General features: G+C 33.2%; 1 protein-coding gene across 1 annotated transcript; it reads right to left on the reverse strand.

Moving 5' to 3' along the window:
* On the reverse strand, positions 11,402–13,500 carry LOC109719965 (polyphenol oxidase, chloroplastic-like). The gene is made up of 2 exons (XM_020246823.1): positions 12,742–13,500; positions 11,402–12,342 (listed from the first exon to the last, which is right to left on the reverse strand). Exons 1-2 carry the CDS (start codon positions 13,498–13,500, stop codon positions 11,479–11,481), a joined length of 1,623 nt encoding a protein of 540 aa, XP_020102412.1. The 3' UTR covers positions 11,402–11,478.

A 16,750-nucleotide genomic window follows, 5' to 3' on the forward strand; every position in this document is an offset into this window, starting at 1 on the left:
AGTGACTTTACCTAGCTAGTTAGGTTCCACTTGATTTGCTTTGGGTACGTAGGATTGCGGGAAAAGCCATGTATTTATAGTGTGCAACCTACGTGCCCTTTTGTTTTTTCTTTTTCTTTTATTTTTTTAAAAAGAAACAGTGCTAAGTAGGCCTAGAATTTGTTTTGGTATCTAGTACTATATTCAGCTCTAATACTTAGTTTAGAGTATTGGTACTAAAATGCTCTCAAAATTACAGTAGCGGTGCTCAAAGTCACGTATCGATACAAAATATAACAAATAGTTTTTGACACTTGCGGATTTTGAGGAACTTCGGAAATATTTGTCAATATATGCCACTACTCAGATTTCATTTTTTATTACTTAATATTCAGAAATCTTAAATTTTTATTTTTTCACCGTGATATTGGGTCAGAATATAAGTCATATGACTTCACGTAATTCAATATTTATTACTTAAATAATAATAAAATAAGCTAATTAATTAATTAATTATAAAAATTATACAAACTGCATGCTAACTAGTAGAGAATTGCACTTAGGGGTGGCAATCCAGCTCGCTGTTCGCGAGCCAGCTCATGTTCGGCTCGCTCGTTTAGTAAACGAGCCAAACACGAGCTGAATTTTTCAGCTCGTTCAATAAACGAACCGAACACGAGCTGGGGTCAGTTCGTTCGTGTTCAGCTCGATAACAGCTCGAATACATATATTTTATATTTATATAATTTATTTAATTTATATTTTTATATATAAATAAATAATTATATATAATATATATTTTTATTATTTTATTTTTAGAAAAATAAAAATATAAATGCGAGCTTAATTATAAAAAGACTCATTTATATGTAAAGTTTCAACTATTAGATCAAAGTCTAATAGATAAGATTTGATAAATTTATTTTTTATATATATTTAATCAAATTATTTTTAATTTATTGTTCGTTGGCCAGCTCGTGAGCCAGCTCGAGCCGAACACGAACTGAATTTTTCAGCTCGATACTTTAACGAGCCAGCTCGTGTTCGGCTCGTTTAATAAACGAGCTGAACGCGAGCCGACCCCAGCTCGCTCCTGTTCAGCTCCTTTACACCCCTAATTGCACTAAGTAGTTAACCATTTCAATAATTATTTAATTAATTAACTATCAAATTAATCAATTAGAAAGTTAATAAACTAACAAGTAAATATATAACACATTATTTAGTTTTTCCGTAACAAGTTAACGAACTATCAGTTTCATATAAATATTAATTAATAGATAAGACATTTGTTACCAAATTACTTAGTCAAATACTTAATAAGGTAATTAAATATGAATAAAAAATCAACCACGTAGTTAGTCAAATACTTAATAATTTAATAAATTTATTAGGTAATTAATTAAATAATTGATTAATAAACAAATCAATACATAGAATTCCACTCAGATAATAGTTTAAATTAGTTTTTTCATGACCAAATTAGTAGTTCCGTGGGTTGGGTGGAATCGCTATTTTCCTTTTTCATGGTTGTTCACAAATAACTTTTTAAGAGAGGAACAACAGTTCCTCATTATGCATATTTGTTTTACTGGATGTGGTGGAGAATTTAGTTGTTCTTGGTTGTAACCGTTACGTTATTTGTTTTGCTGTAAATTAAATTTATTCAAAAGATTATTTTTTCAAAATACCGTAATTGATTTTATCGTGAGTGGCGCCGAATTCAATACGAAAGAAAGAATAATAAAAAAGTAAAATATTAAAAAATTTTAATAAACTAGATGAATAAATATTGGATATATAATTACAGTTTGAAAGTCATTAGTTTTATATCAAAGAAACAGTAATTAAAAAACATTCCTCATGAACCTCAATCTAACTGAAACTTATTCTGAATCTAAAAATTTCTTATGGTTAAACAAACAGGGCCCGTGGCATTTGTTTTGAACTAAAAATCTACATATAGTGAAACAAACTGCGCAGAAAATTTAGCATAATAATTAAGAAAATGTACTACCAAACAAACGTTTTCTTCGTAACTGTTCATCGGTTAAGAGATTATGGAAGGTGATCTGTTACAAAGGAGGTATATAGGGGAATAGACAGATAGTGATTATCGCTGCTACTTGGTGGGCTCTTTGGTTGGAGCAGAATAGAAAAATTTCCGCAAATACTAAGTTCTCTTTAAATTTATTTCTGCTTCAAAAATAATTCCCGTTGACCTTTTTTTTTTTTTCCCAAGGCCACAGCTGCCTCACCTTGTGGCCAAGTTTTTTTCTTAAATGAATGAAGCAGTAGCAAGCTATCTTTTCTCCAAAAAAAAAAAAAAAAAAGGAGAATGAAAAGGGTCAAGGAAAGGTTGGTTTGGTGCCATGGATCCGGGCTTTTAGATGGGAAAAGACTTTGTCGAAGCCCGGAGTACCCTCAATTGTATAAATTGCTAGCTGTTATTGCGGTAGTTGTGCGAATTTCTTTTTTTGCGAGATAGGTAGGACGCTATCCGCTTCGTTTATTTTATTTAAAAATAAATTTAGCTGAAAATGTGAATCAACTAGGATTCGAATTCGGGTCTCGGATACCAACCATCAAGCCCTTAGCCACTTGCTGTAGGGACGGTTGGTTAGTTGTGTGAATTTCATCATAGCTCATCACCTGTTTATTATTGGCGATGGTCAAGTGTTCATTGGACAATATGGAATGGACAGGTCCACTGGTTAGGTTGGAGGTAGATACACTTATTTCGATTTTTGAGCTGTGTAATGGCGGGAGGAGATGTATCTAGGAGGTGCAGTAAATGTACATATATATAGACAAATATTCTCCTCAAAGATAAGCGTTACACTTTGGTTTTGACATGCATGTAACCTAACTCATTAGTACTAACAAATTTTGACTCCTAGCAAACAACTTAAAATACCTAAATTCAATTACTAGAATTAGTATGTATGACCGATCGTCTCTAGAGCAAGTGGCAAAGGGCTTGATGGTTGGTACCCGAGACCCAAGTTCGAATCCTAGTTGATTCACATTTCTAGCTAAGTTTATTTCTAAATGAAATAAACGAAATGGATAGCGTGCTACCTATCTCTGAAAAAAAAAAGAAAAGAAAAAGAATTAGTATGTTTGTCACATATAACCCCCCCTTATTCTTCTACATTGTATAATGTGGAACACCTGTTTTAAACTATGACGTCTTAATCAGAGCTACAATAAATATAACCTAAAATTATCAGACGATGTAAGGCCCACCTTCATTACATTTTTCACTAGTTTACCAATTCTGATACTAACTGAATGATTCGGACCGCTAGTACTAATAATTATTGAGTCTAATCAATCAACTCAAAATACTTAAATCATATTATTTGTTTAGCATCTCTCTCGCATATGAACCACTTACACTCTCCCATGTTTTTTGATAAAGAATTCTTTTTGTTGAAAGAAATAGGTAGCACGCTAGCTACCTGCTTCGTTTATTTCATTTAAAAATAAACTTAAGTAGAAATGTGAATCAATTAGAATTCAAACTTGGGACTCGGATACCAACCACCAAACCGTTTGCCACTTGCTTTAGGGACAGTCGATGATAGAGAATTTTTAAGGTGTAACAAACAGTATCGGACGATGTTATTTTATAAAATTTTTATACGTTAAATAAATATATAGAACTATATTTATTAAAGGCCCACAATCATAGAAGTATATATGTATGTATTAAGTTAGCGATTAATTATGGCCGAGGAAATTTTAATTTTTTAAATTTCATTGGTGCAGCAAGGACAGTTCTCTCCTAAATTGTAATATAAGACATGCGAATAAGTGCTTTGCATCTTGCTTTGTGCTTTGTTGAAATATTTGATTGGATTGGATCTAATTTTTCTATAGAATGATTGAATTTTTAATTTCAATTTTATTAATGCAAATAGATTAACCTGATTTTAATTATATATATATATATATATATATATATATATATATATATATATATATATATATATATATAATATAGAATTAGGCTGGAATACTATCAATAGTACCAAGCTATTGGTGCTATTGATTTTTTTAGCCCTTGAATTGAGAAATGGATGTTAGGATGATGTAGGCCCTTAGAGTTGAGTAAGTGGTTGGTTGAATAGTATAATCTAACAGGTAAAAATAATTAAAGGATTAAATCTAACGTGAAAAATTTGATAGCACCAAATCCTTGGTGCTATCGATAGTACCCAGCCGGACTCTATATATATATATATATATATATATATATATATATTATATATATATATATATATATTGAATTGAGCTAGAATACTTTTAGAAGCACCAACATCCAAAAGCTAGGTTTCTAGCTTTTGGATCTACTCCTTGATTACTAATAGTCCTTGGATCAAACACTATTTTACTTTGAATTTTTGAAATTTAAATATATAACTCTTAAATTTCAAAAATTTAAAATTAAAATTTGAATTTAAAATTTCAAATTCCAATATTCAAAGTTCTAAATTTTAAATTTCAAATTTTAAATTTAATATCAAATCTAAATTTAGAAATATAAAATTTTAAATTTTAAATTTAAAAAATTAAATATATCAATTTAAAATTTAAATTTTAAATTTTAAAATTTAAAATTTAAATTTTAAAATTATAAATTTAAAATTATAAATTTTGATTTTAAAATTACAAATTATAAATTTTTATAATTTAAATTTTAAATTTTAAATTTAAATTTTAAAATTAAATAGGGATTGGAATAGCTATTCCTATCCCTATTCTGGAACAACCGGCCCGTTAAGGGGTGGAGTTAGCAATCTCACCCTTTTTAGAAATAACGTTATATTTAGAAACCTACCTACCAAATTACCACTGCTATCGCAACTGTCTAATGTATTGGAGTGTTGGCGATAGAGTAGGCAATTTTTTGTAGAGTCGGCTGACATCGGTGTTTGCTATATCCTTCGGTAGAACGTTTTGTTGCTACTTTTATTCTAGTTTTTCTTTTTAGTTCTTTTTAGTTCTTTTTCCACCCTTTTCGAGGCCTTAGCTATCTTACTCCATATAACTAAATTTATTTACCTAATGAATGAAGTAGGTAGCGTACTACTTTCTCTAAAAAAAAAAAAAACTAAAAACTTATTCATTTTCTAGTACTATAGTAGAACTGAGATACTTTATTATTATTGTCCATTATTTCTAGAGCCGTGCTAGGTCTTGCTTATGAAAAGGTCATGGCCGTTGGATAGAAAACCGTACCGCGTGCACAATTGGTACCTCCCTATCCAATGTTACAAATTTATTTCGCGAGTCTGTTTAAATTAGTCATGAATTAGGCATAATATATATAGTGACAAAACTTCAGATCAATTAGGCGAACCTGTTTAAATTAATCATAAATTAGGCAAAACAATAAAAACAAAATTCTATATAAAAGTCTAATTTCTTTTCTTCATTAATGAGTAAAGGTTCGTAAAAAACAAAAAAAACAAAAAAAGGAACAAGAAAACTAAGTACAATATCATATTCAAGATGCATGACTTAATTGCATGAATTTCTACTACAGCGTGCACTGAGTTCTCTGACGTGATGTAAAACCTCCACCCAGCTGCATTTGGGAGCAAGCACGTCGACCTCAGCTTGTCCCTTGTGTTCCTAAACTTTAGAACGACCGTTTAGGACATATTTGTTTGGATGTAAGTGATGTGAGAGTGAAGAGGAAAAAGTTATTTTCGATAACAATGATCACTTTTATTGTTTGATTCATCGTAAAAAAGTTACGGTCGAAATTTCAGTTAATCTGAAATGGCGTAATTAGCTTCGGCTACTACGAAGAGAGATAAAAATAATAATAAAATAATATAATAGGTAAAGATAGTTAGATTTAAATATATTTAATTATGATACTAATTACTCTTTTATTCAGTTGGCATATTTAAAATAGGATAAAAGTTAATTAATTAAGTTTTATTATTTTCTTTATTTAGTTTATACAATTAAAATATGATAAAAATTAATTAATTAAATATTAATATTTTTTTACTTTATAATTTTATTGTTGTATTACTATAAATTATATATAAAAAATAATTTCATTATTTTAAATTAAATTTTAATTATATAAAAAATATAATTACATTATTTTTTTATTAAATTATTTATTGTTCATACATAAATTATAGTTTATATTATACATTTTCTGTCAAACAAATAGCAAAATTAATAAAACTTCACTTTCATAACTACGAAACAAACAGTGGACAAGAAATAATTTTCACCGAATTCTATTTTAACCTAAATCCAGTTCAACCTCAAGTTTAATTTTGGTAAAATAAACATGCCCTTAGAGGAAGCGCTTTTGCATTTACCACATGCAGGCACGCGAGCAAATGAGGCAAATTAGGTGGAATTTCGTGTGTGTTCTTCGGAACAAATCTGTTCGATGGCCAGATTGGCATGCGGTTACACGCAAGTATTATATATATATATATATATATATATATATATATATATATATATAAAATTAAGCTCTTATACTTTTGAAAGTATCAAGTCATTTGTACTTCTAAGTTTTCGGCTCNACGAGTAAATATATATATATATATATATATATCAGTAGTAGTGCTTTTAAGTGCTAACTTCGTAACTATTCATCAATTTTAATGGATTGTTAGGGTGAGAGAGAGAAAAAAAAAATTAAGAAAAAATTAAATATCTCAATTTCTCTTCTTTTTTGAATTTCTTCTTAATTTCTTTTCTCTCTCTCATTCTAATCATCCATCAAAATTGATGGATGGTTAGAAAGTTAGAAATTTAAGAATTATTGTGCTCCTAATAGTACAGTAGTCTTACTCTATATAGAGAGAGAGAGAGTGGATAGAGTACTTTTTTTGTGCTTTCAAAAGTAAGGAAGCCTCCATGCATGTATGTTTTCAATAATAGAATATTCGATTCGATGATCAGCTCCATTAAATATAATCTATGTTATTAAAACTATTTAAAAAATAAATTTCATAATTTTTGGACATGCAACATTTACCAAGTGATCAAAAAATCTAAAAAATGACTATTTTAACGGTCGATGTGACATGTTTTTAAGTTCAACGGTGTAAAACAATTCAAATTATATGAAACTTTAATAGAAAATTCTACTTAACATCAATAACAAGATCAATACTTCTGATTTGAAATTTAAATTTTTTATTACTATTTTTTAAAAAAAATTTTATTTTCAGCCATTCATTTTCAAGCGAATCGTTAACTAGGCAAATGAAATCAAAAAATTATAAAATTTAATTCCTAGTTTGTTCCAATAGCGTAGATCATGTCTAACGAAATCGATCACTGATCAGATGTCCCATCCTAGAAAACAGCTTATAAGGATAGAGGGCTATGTACTTTCGAAAGTACCAAGCGCTTGGTGCTATCGAGTTTTCCGTCATTAGATCTATCTCTTTGACCATTTCACCTGTTAGATCATACTATTCAACCAACAACCCACTCAAACTTAAAAAACAACTATAATCCAAAACGAGAATCACTATTATCCTAACTGCACATACTTTCATTCGAGGGCCAAACCTAATAGCACCAGGCCCTTCGTACTATTAATAGCGTGTGTGTGTGCGCGCATATATATATATATATATATATATATATATATATATATATATATATAGAAAGAGAGGGGTGAGAGAGTCTGGGTATTATATTATATATCAATAGTACCAAGCTCTTGATATTATCGAGTTTTCTACCATTAAATCTACTGCTTGATCATTTTCACCCGTTATATTATACTATTCAACCAATCACCCCTCAGCCCTAGTAGACCACTATCATTCTAACCGCACATCCTTTCATCCAACAGCCGAAAACTCAATAGCACCAAGCACTTGCTACAATCGATAGTATATATATATATATATATATATATATATATATAGAGAGAGAGAGAGAGAGAGAGAGAGAGAGAGAGAGAGAGAGAGAGAGTCCGGCTGCTATACTATTGATAGTGCCAATCCCTTGGTACTATTGATAGTATAGTAGCATATATATATATATATAATTAAGTTACTATACTACAAATATTACTAAGCACTTGATGCTATTAAATTTTCGATCGTTGGATGAAGAGATGTGCCGTTAGGATGATAACAGTCTCATGTTAGGATGATAGTGGTTCCCTAGTGTTGAATCGGTGATTGGTTGAATAGTATTAATCTAACGGGTGAAAATGGTTAAAACGGGAGATCTAACAATGAAAAACTCGATAGCACCAAGCAATTGGTACTATCGATAGTATTTTCAGCTTTAGTCCTCTACAATTGAATTTTGAATTTCAAAGTTGATTTTTGCGTTAATTTCACATCAAAACGTCTCCAACTCAGTCACGTATGGTAGAAAATACTGTCAAAAAAATTATACTACAATCTTTCCTATTTATTAAGACCCAATATATCACACTAATTATATATGTATTAACGATACTTCATTATTTTTTGTTTGAAGCTTTATTAACTTCTCATCCAATATATTATTCCTTATACAATATACACACGACAAACTTTTAACCTCAACATTAAAAGATAGGAAAATGCTATTGCTATTTATATGCGCCATTTAGTTTGTAAATCATGCATCCCACCATTCTATAAATAATAACTTTTCCCGTTAGTCACAATGCACCCTCTTTCGGTGTGCGCCACATTGCTCTAAAAAAAGATATTAGATGAGCTCTTCGATAGCATCTTTTTTTTTATTATTATTATTATTATTATGTGTGAATAACTTGATGTTGGAGGAGTCATTTGGGCCTGGGCCAAGTCCTCTAGGAGTCATTTGGGCCTGGGCAAAGTCCATGCTGCTCATTGAAAAAAAAAGTTTGGTCCCCCAGGAGATGTCTAGCCAATCTTTAGCAGGCCCATCAATCACATAAAAAGTTTTGTTCCCCAACTACAACGCCCTATCGAATGGGCAATCTACCAAATCTATTGTCTATTGTAATAAATAAATCTTCGGTTTCTAACCCCTCGTGGCCACCCCTCTTTTTGCTTAGCTCAAATTAAGAGGCACGCGACGCTTTAGAGTTCATATTTTTAATTAATTATAATTTTTGACTTTATCTATTATAAATGTAATATTTGAATCTACAACTTTTATTGCTATCATAAAAATAATTTATTATTCTTATAATTTTTTCTTTTTTTTATTTTTTATATTTTATTTTTATATTTTTATTACAGTCCTTGTTGCTTATTCCTCAGTTTTTTTATTTGTATTTTTTTTTTGTTCATTGACTTTTTTTTATATATAGTTTTATTTGTTTCTATAGAGTTGACTCCCGCAACGCCGGTATCTTTACTAGTGTTACATAAAACTTAGAGATTTTAGTTTTATAATATTAATATTAATATTTAAAAAGTAGATATAGCAAGTGTGGGCAATAATTTTGCGTAGTTGCGAAGGAAAAGATAGGATGGTAAAGATAAATTGTTTGATGCACTTAAATACCATGCGCCGTAATTTTTTATATATAGAGGTATTTTATGTGATCAAATATATTTTAATTTTATCAAATTATTAATTAATATAGTAGATTTAAAAATAGGGTTAGTGTACGAAATTTATTTGTAGGTCAGATGTATACGGTATAAGTTGAAGTGAAGAGTTAAGTGACACGTGTCGTCTTGAGGTTTCCTAACTCTCCTTTACTGCACAGATATATATATATATATATAGAGTTGAGCTAGAATACTATCGATAGCAAACGAGTTTTGTTGCACTCATTTATTTTCGATGATGGAGCCTCCAAATCGACGATCGGCATCGTTGAATATAATCTATACCACTTGAAGTGTTTAGAAATCAAATTTCATATATTTTCGATATTGTTCTTTTATCTGTCGAGTGGACACAAAAATGAACGACTGAAAATGAATATTCTTTAAAAAATGATGATAAGAGTCTTGTAATCAAGATCAAGAGTATAGATCTTGTTTTAAATAGTTTAAAAAATTTTCTAACAAAAATTCAATTGATTTGGATATCTTTATGCCGTTAAACGAGAAAACGCCTCATATCGACTATTAAAATTATAAATTTTGAAACCTTTTGATCATTAGGCAAATGATATCAAAAAAATTTAAAATTTGATTTCTAAATACTTAAAGTGGTATAGATCATGTTCAACGGTGCCGATCGTCGATTTGGAGGATCTATCATCGAAAACAAATGAATGGCAACGAAGCCCGTTTGCTATCGATGGTATTCTAGGTCAACTCTATATATATATATATATAGAGAGAGAGAGAGAGAGTGAGGCTACTATGCTATCGGAAGCACGGAGCCTTCCGTGCTTCCAGCTCGTTTTCGATATTGCGACTTTCGAATCGTCGATCGGCTCCGTTAAACTTGATCTAGAGTATTTGAAGTACCTAGAAAATAAATTTTATGATTTTACGATATCATTTGCCTAGTGAACGAAGGGGCTCAAAATCAACGGCTGAAAATAAAAATCTTACAAAATGTAATAATATGACATTAAAATTTTAAATCAAAGATATTGATCTTGTTTTATATAGTATAAAGAATTTTCTATCAAAATTTCACGTGATTTGGATATTTCTACACCGTTAAACTTGCAAACGGCTCACTACGGCCATTGAAATTTGTTGATTTTGAGCCCATTCGATCACTAGGCAAATGATATCGAAAAATAATAAAATTTATTTTCTAGGTACTCCAAATACTCTAGATCAAGTTTAACGGAGCCGATCGACGATTCGAAAGTCGCAACATCGAAAACGAGCTGGAAGCACGGAAGGCTCCGTGCTTCCGATAGCATAGTAGCCTTACTCTATATATATATAGGCTGGAATACTATTAATAGTAAAACATTCTTTTTGCTATCAAGTTTTTAACTCTTGGATGAAAAATTATATGGTTAGGATGATATTAGTCGGTTAGAGTTGAATGATCTCTCTAGGGTTGAGTGGTTCCCACTGGGTTATAGTATTTAATCCAATGGTTAGAAATAATAAAAAGAGTTGATCCAAAGGCTAAAAAATTAGTAGCAAAAATGAGATTTAGTCCATCTCTCTCTCTCTCTCTCTCTCTCTCTCTCTCTCTCTCTCTATATATATATATATAGACACACACACACGTATATGCAAGAATAGATTTCCACAATAGAATAAAATATAATAGTAATTCAAAGATTACGTCATTCTTACGTACACATACATACCCACATGCAAACTACCACACAACCAGGCATGGTCGCATGCATGCATGCATGCACTTGCACACGCACACGCACACGCACACGCACACGCACACGCATGGAACTCTTTATTCAGCATATACGCTCGAACAAGGTTTGAAAGAGAAAAACAAAACAAAAAAAAAAAAACAAAGGCAAACGAATGTGGACCTAAATAAATTATTCTCCTCTGTAGGGGCGTATAAATTAATGTAGATTGTAGATTTCTCCCCCTTCATAATATGTATTTAGATCATCGATGGCAAGGAAAATTCGACCTTCAGCCCGCCAATCGACACTGTCCCATTCCTGGGCACGAGCGTGACGGTAATGGTCTTGTCGGAGGCGGCGCCGATTTGGTTGAGCAGCTCCGTTATGCCGAACCTCACAGTGGTGTCCATGCCCGTGCTCCTCCCATTCTTACTCGGCTCCGGCAGCTCGATGAAGCTCCCCGCGCACTGGCTCGCCGATGGCCCCAGCTCTTGGTAGAAGTTCGGCGCGTTTATAAACACGTCGAACTTCACGAGCTGGTCATTCCCCATCTGGACCCCCTCCACCACCAACACCTCCTCCTCTGTCGCACCGCCGATTCCGATCTCCGGCCTCACCACTATCGCGCTCGTTGGGCTATCCAGTGCCAACGGGAATGTAATCTGGGGTATTTTAGGTGGAGGGAGAAGCGTCGGCGGAGGTTTTGCCGGCGTCGCAGTCACATTGTTCCACGGGATGTCAACGTCCTGGTACGTGTACCGCAGCGCGTCGGTGTCTAAGCAGTCCTGTACTCTGACGCGGACGAGCTGCGCGTTCTCGTCGTAGAACAGGAAGGTCGAGTTGAGCCAGTCGGGGTCGGTGAAGTCTTGGTGCGTGCTTCCGAGGCCCCTCCACAGGTACCACAGGCGGTCGATGTTGCCGTGGTGGGCGAAGAAGATGGGGTCCCGCCCCGCCGAGTAGAACGCGCCCATGTCTTCATGCCTGTGGGTGGGGTCGCCCGTCAACCAGTGCACGCTGCTGTGCGACTCTCTCTCTACAGTGCCTGCGCCGGGGTCGGGTTGGTCGCCGGCTCGGTACGCAGCGCCCAGAAACAGTTGTGCCGTCGTCCCACCGGTTATCATCTGTCGATCATGGTTGGCATTTCAATTAGACACGTCGTGCGCGCGCTATAACACGATGCAAAAGTAGTTAGTAATAAGAGATTTGAAATTGACACGCCGCGAGTAATTAAAATTGTTTTGCATCGTTTCCCGGCCGTCAGACGAATGCATGTGTCCACTTTACGCTTCCTCTCTTCTATATATGAAGGTTTCAATTCAATTCGATTCAATTTTTATATCAGCAGTGTAATAATATAAATTTATATATATATATATATATATATACACAGTAGCTGTGTATACTCGATCCAATCTCTTGGGTAGTAGAACTAACCGTCCGCATATATGCTCCAGTGCATGGTTTTTTAATTAAGTTGATGCGATCGACTAATTAATAATACGACCGGCGCACGTACTTACCTCTCGTTTCATGACCTGGAGGTTGTTTTGGATCTGTTGGGCTGGGGGCTTGGTTCCGGAGAAGTCGAGGGAGAGCAAAGCCGGCGGCTGGTAATTCGCATTGCGCAGATTGTCATAGAGCGGGGACGAAGTGTCGGTGTAGATCGACGGGATCTGCATGCCCCCCGGCGCGTCCCAGTTCCAGAAAGGCAGCGCGAACGTGTCGTTGCAGATGAGCTTCCTGAGTATGCGCTCGTTGAAGTAGAGGTAGAAGCGGTGAAAGGGAAAGAAGAGCCACGAGTTGTGGACGTCGAGCTCGAGGCCGGGGAAGCCGAGTTGGTCGTACGCGCCGTTGCAGTAGGCGCAGTGCACGTTGGCCTGCTGCTTGAAGCTGCGCGGGTCGTCGTCGGGGAGGGCCTTCATGAGCTCGACCGCCTTCTTATACATGGCGAGGTAGTCGGCGTCGACCAAGTGAGCCGCGGGCCGGACGCGGAGCTGTTCGGTGGGCGAGGGGAGCTTGAAGTCGACGACGGTGGATGTGTACGGCGGGCAGCAATCCGTCGGCTGGACGCCGTTGGGGAGGTTGGGCGGTCCACAAGTTGAGAGGTCGGGGCCGGGGACAGGGGCAGCATCGACGGCCAGACGGTTGAGCCCGAGCCCGAGCCAGGCGAAGGCGGCGCAGTAGATCAGCCAGCCGAGGCCAGCGAGCTGGCCGCGGCAGCCGACGCGTCCGGCCGGCCCGCCGGCATTCTCCTTAGAATGTTTGGAAGCACTCTTCATAGTGAATACCTATAGCTTGCTAGGTACGACTTAATTTGAGTTGGGTACGTAGGATCGTGGCTTTGCCATGTATTTATAGTGTGGTTCTTGCACCTTTTTTTATTCTAAGAAAAGAAAAGAGTGCTAGGTAGGTCTAGATTATTTTGGACGGTACCTAGCACTATAGCAGTTTCAAACCTTTCACAAATTTTGTTATATATTTTATTAGCCAAATTAGAAAATAAAAAAAAAGGTTGATTAGTGGACTCTCCGCACGCATGGACAAGAGATTAATTGTGAAGGATTGCAGCACGTTTCGTTGTGGAGTTACGCACTGTTTGGTTTCACGTTAAATTATAAAAAAAATTTTGATGAAAAAATTATTTCTAACACAAGTGGCAAAAATTTTGATGGTTAAAATTCGAGGTATCAAGTTTAAATCCTAGCAAGTTGATTCACATTTTTTACTAAATTTATTTTAAATGAAATAAATGAATCGGGTAGCTATGCTACTTAATTATCTCTCAATATATATATATAGAGTCCGGCTACTATGCTATCGGTAGCACGGAGCGCTCCGTGCTACCGATAGTATAGTAGCCTAGTTCTATATATATATATATATATATATATATATAGTGTGAGGCTACTATACTTTTGGAAGCACGGAGTCTTCCGTGCTTCCACGTCGTTTTCGATGTTGCGACTTTCGAATCATCGATCGGCTCCATTAAATTTGATCTAGAGTATTTGAAGTAATTAAAAAATAAATTTTAAGATTTTTTGATATTATTTGCCTAGTGATCGAAAGGGCTCAAAATCAATAATTTTAATAGTCGTAGTGAGTCATTTGCAAGTTTAACGGTGTAGAAATATTCAAATCACGTAAAATTTTGATAAACAATTCTTTATACTATATAAAATAAGATCAATATGTTTAATCTAAAATTTTAATGTCATATTATCACGTTTTGTAAAATTTTTATTTTCAGGCGTTGATTTTGAGCCCCTTTGTTCACTAGGCAAAATAATATCGAAGATCGCATAATTTATTTTTCTAGGTATTTCAAATATTCTAAATCAAGTTTAACGGAGCCCATCGACGATTCAAAAGTCGCAACATGAAAAACGATCTGGAAGCACGGAAGGCTCCGTGCTTCCAGAAGCATAGTAACCTCACTCTATATATATATATTTTTTTGTACATCTTTTAGTATTTAATTTGTAGGAAACAAATTAATTTTTCATACATTTAAACTTGTTTGTTTGGTCGAAAGCAAAGGCAAGTCAAAAACCATCTTATATTATTTTCTTCTATTAGTATATTATATATAATTTATAAATAATAATTATAACATAATTTTTATTATTTTTATTGTTTACATTTGCAAATTAAACACATATAGAATTATATTGTAATATAGGCATGCCATATAATATATAGTTGATACTATATATAAATAAATATATATTCATAAATATTATTTATAAATAAAATATAATATACTTACATATTTATATGACAAGAAAAATATTATATATTATTTTACTATATATATAAAGAGAGAAATAATGAGGTCCAGCAGTGAATTCTCATGCGGTCCACGAAAAACATACGTCACTCACTACGACAGTAGCATCACGCAATTTTGCTGCATCGCGCGAATTCTCTTCTCTTTTTTTTTTTTTTTTTTTCAAAATGATAGCTAATAGAATTGATCAGCTCAAGTGTCTCTTCACNAAAAAAAAAAAAAAAACTTATTTTACAAAGAATTAAGCAAACGAAAAAAAATTCAACTTCGAAAATAGTTTTCGGCCTAATTTTATGGCAAACCAAACATGCCTTTAAGGCAAACCAAACTACTTTTTGGTTTGTAATCTCACAACTCTATTATTTAAAAGCTCATATTTATTTTACTACTTTTATTTTTTAAATTACTATATTTTTTTCTTCGAAAAAACTATGGTGTCTTTTGCTTAAGGAATAAGATATTCTTACTTATAACTGTTGTGATAAGCTGGAACTAAACTAATTTAATTTGTTTGTTCTTAGATGAGAATTGAGTTATTTTTAAAATATATAACATAGCATTCGAATGGTTAGATTGGAATAATGAGAATGATTGATAGTTATAATTCTAAAATATAAGAAATTTAGCCTATTATTTACTATCAATTTATTATTTAAATAATTGTATAATAAGTTAATTAATTAATTAATTAATTAACTATTAAAATTATACAAAACACTAATTAGTACAGAATTACATTTAAGTAGTTAATACGTTAAATAATTATTAAATTAACTAACTATCTTATTAATCAGTTAGATATATAGCTAATTATTAGCAAGTAAATATAGAGTTAAGTTAGAATGCTATTAATAGTATTTGAGTTTTTTTGCTATCAATTTTTTAGCCGTCAAATTTATACTCTGTTCAATTTTTAATTTTAATTTTATTAATGGAAAATATATAGACTGACCTGATTTTAATTTAATTTTTTAATAAGATTTTTTTTTTTCGCTAGTAGACGTGTACTATACTACATGCTTTTTAATTAGTATTAACTTTTTTTTTTTTTTTTTGAGAGAGAGAAAGGTAGCATACTACCACCTGCTTCATTCATTGAAGAAGTGAACTAAGCTACATGGGTGAGACATCGCGGGCCTCGGGAAGGACGCGAAAAATAAAATAAAATAAAATAACAAAAAAAAAAACTGTTTTATTTTCTTTTATAGAGACGTGCTAGGTGTCGCTGAATAGATCGTGGCCGTTGGATAGAAGACCTTATTGAATCCACAGATTAATTGGTTCCTCTCTATCCAATATTACAAATTGATTTGGCGTGTCTGGTTAAACTAATCATGAATTAGGCCCAACAGTGAGAACAAAATAATCATAAATTGTGCAAAACAATAATTAAGAACAAAAATTCTATATATGTGTGAGTCCCATTTCATTTCTCTTCTTCATCAATGAGTAAAAAGGCCAAAAAAGAAGAAGAAAAAAAGCACTAAATAAGTACAACGTATTCAAGAGGCATGACCTAATTGCATGAATACCTACTACGTACGTAGGTACATCGTCCTCATAACTCATAAGCTTGTCCCTTGCGTACCTAAACCGCGGGATGAGCTTTAGGAGGAAGCGCTTAATTTGGCATTCACCACATGCTGCAAACGTGAGCAAATGAGGGAAATTAGGCGGATTTCGTGAATGTTTCTAGGAACAAATCCATTGGCAATTCAGTGTTCTTGTGTCTTTTCCTT

This window comes from Ananas comosus, linkage group 14 (assembly GCF_001540865.1).
Source record: "Ananas comosus cultivar F153 linkage group 14, ASM154086v1, whole genome shotgun sequence".
NCBI classification, from domain to species: Eukaryota; Viridiplantae; Streptophyta; class Magnoliopsida; order Poales; family Bromeliaceae; genus Ananas; species Ananas comosus.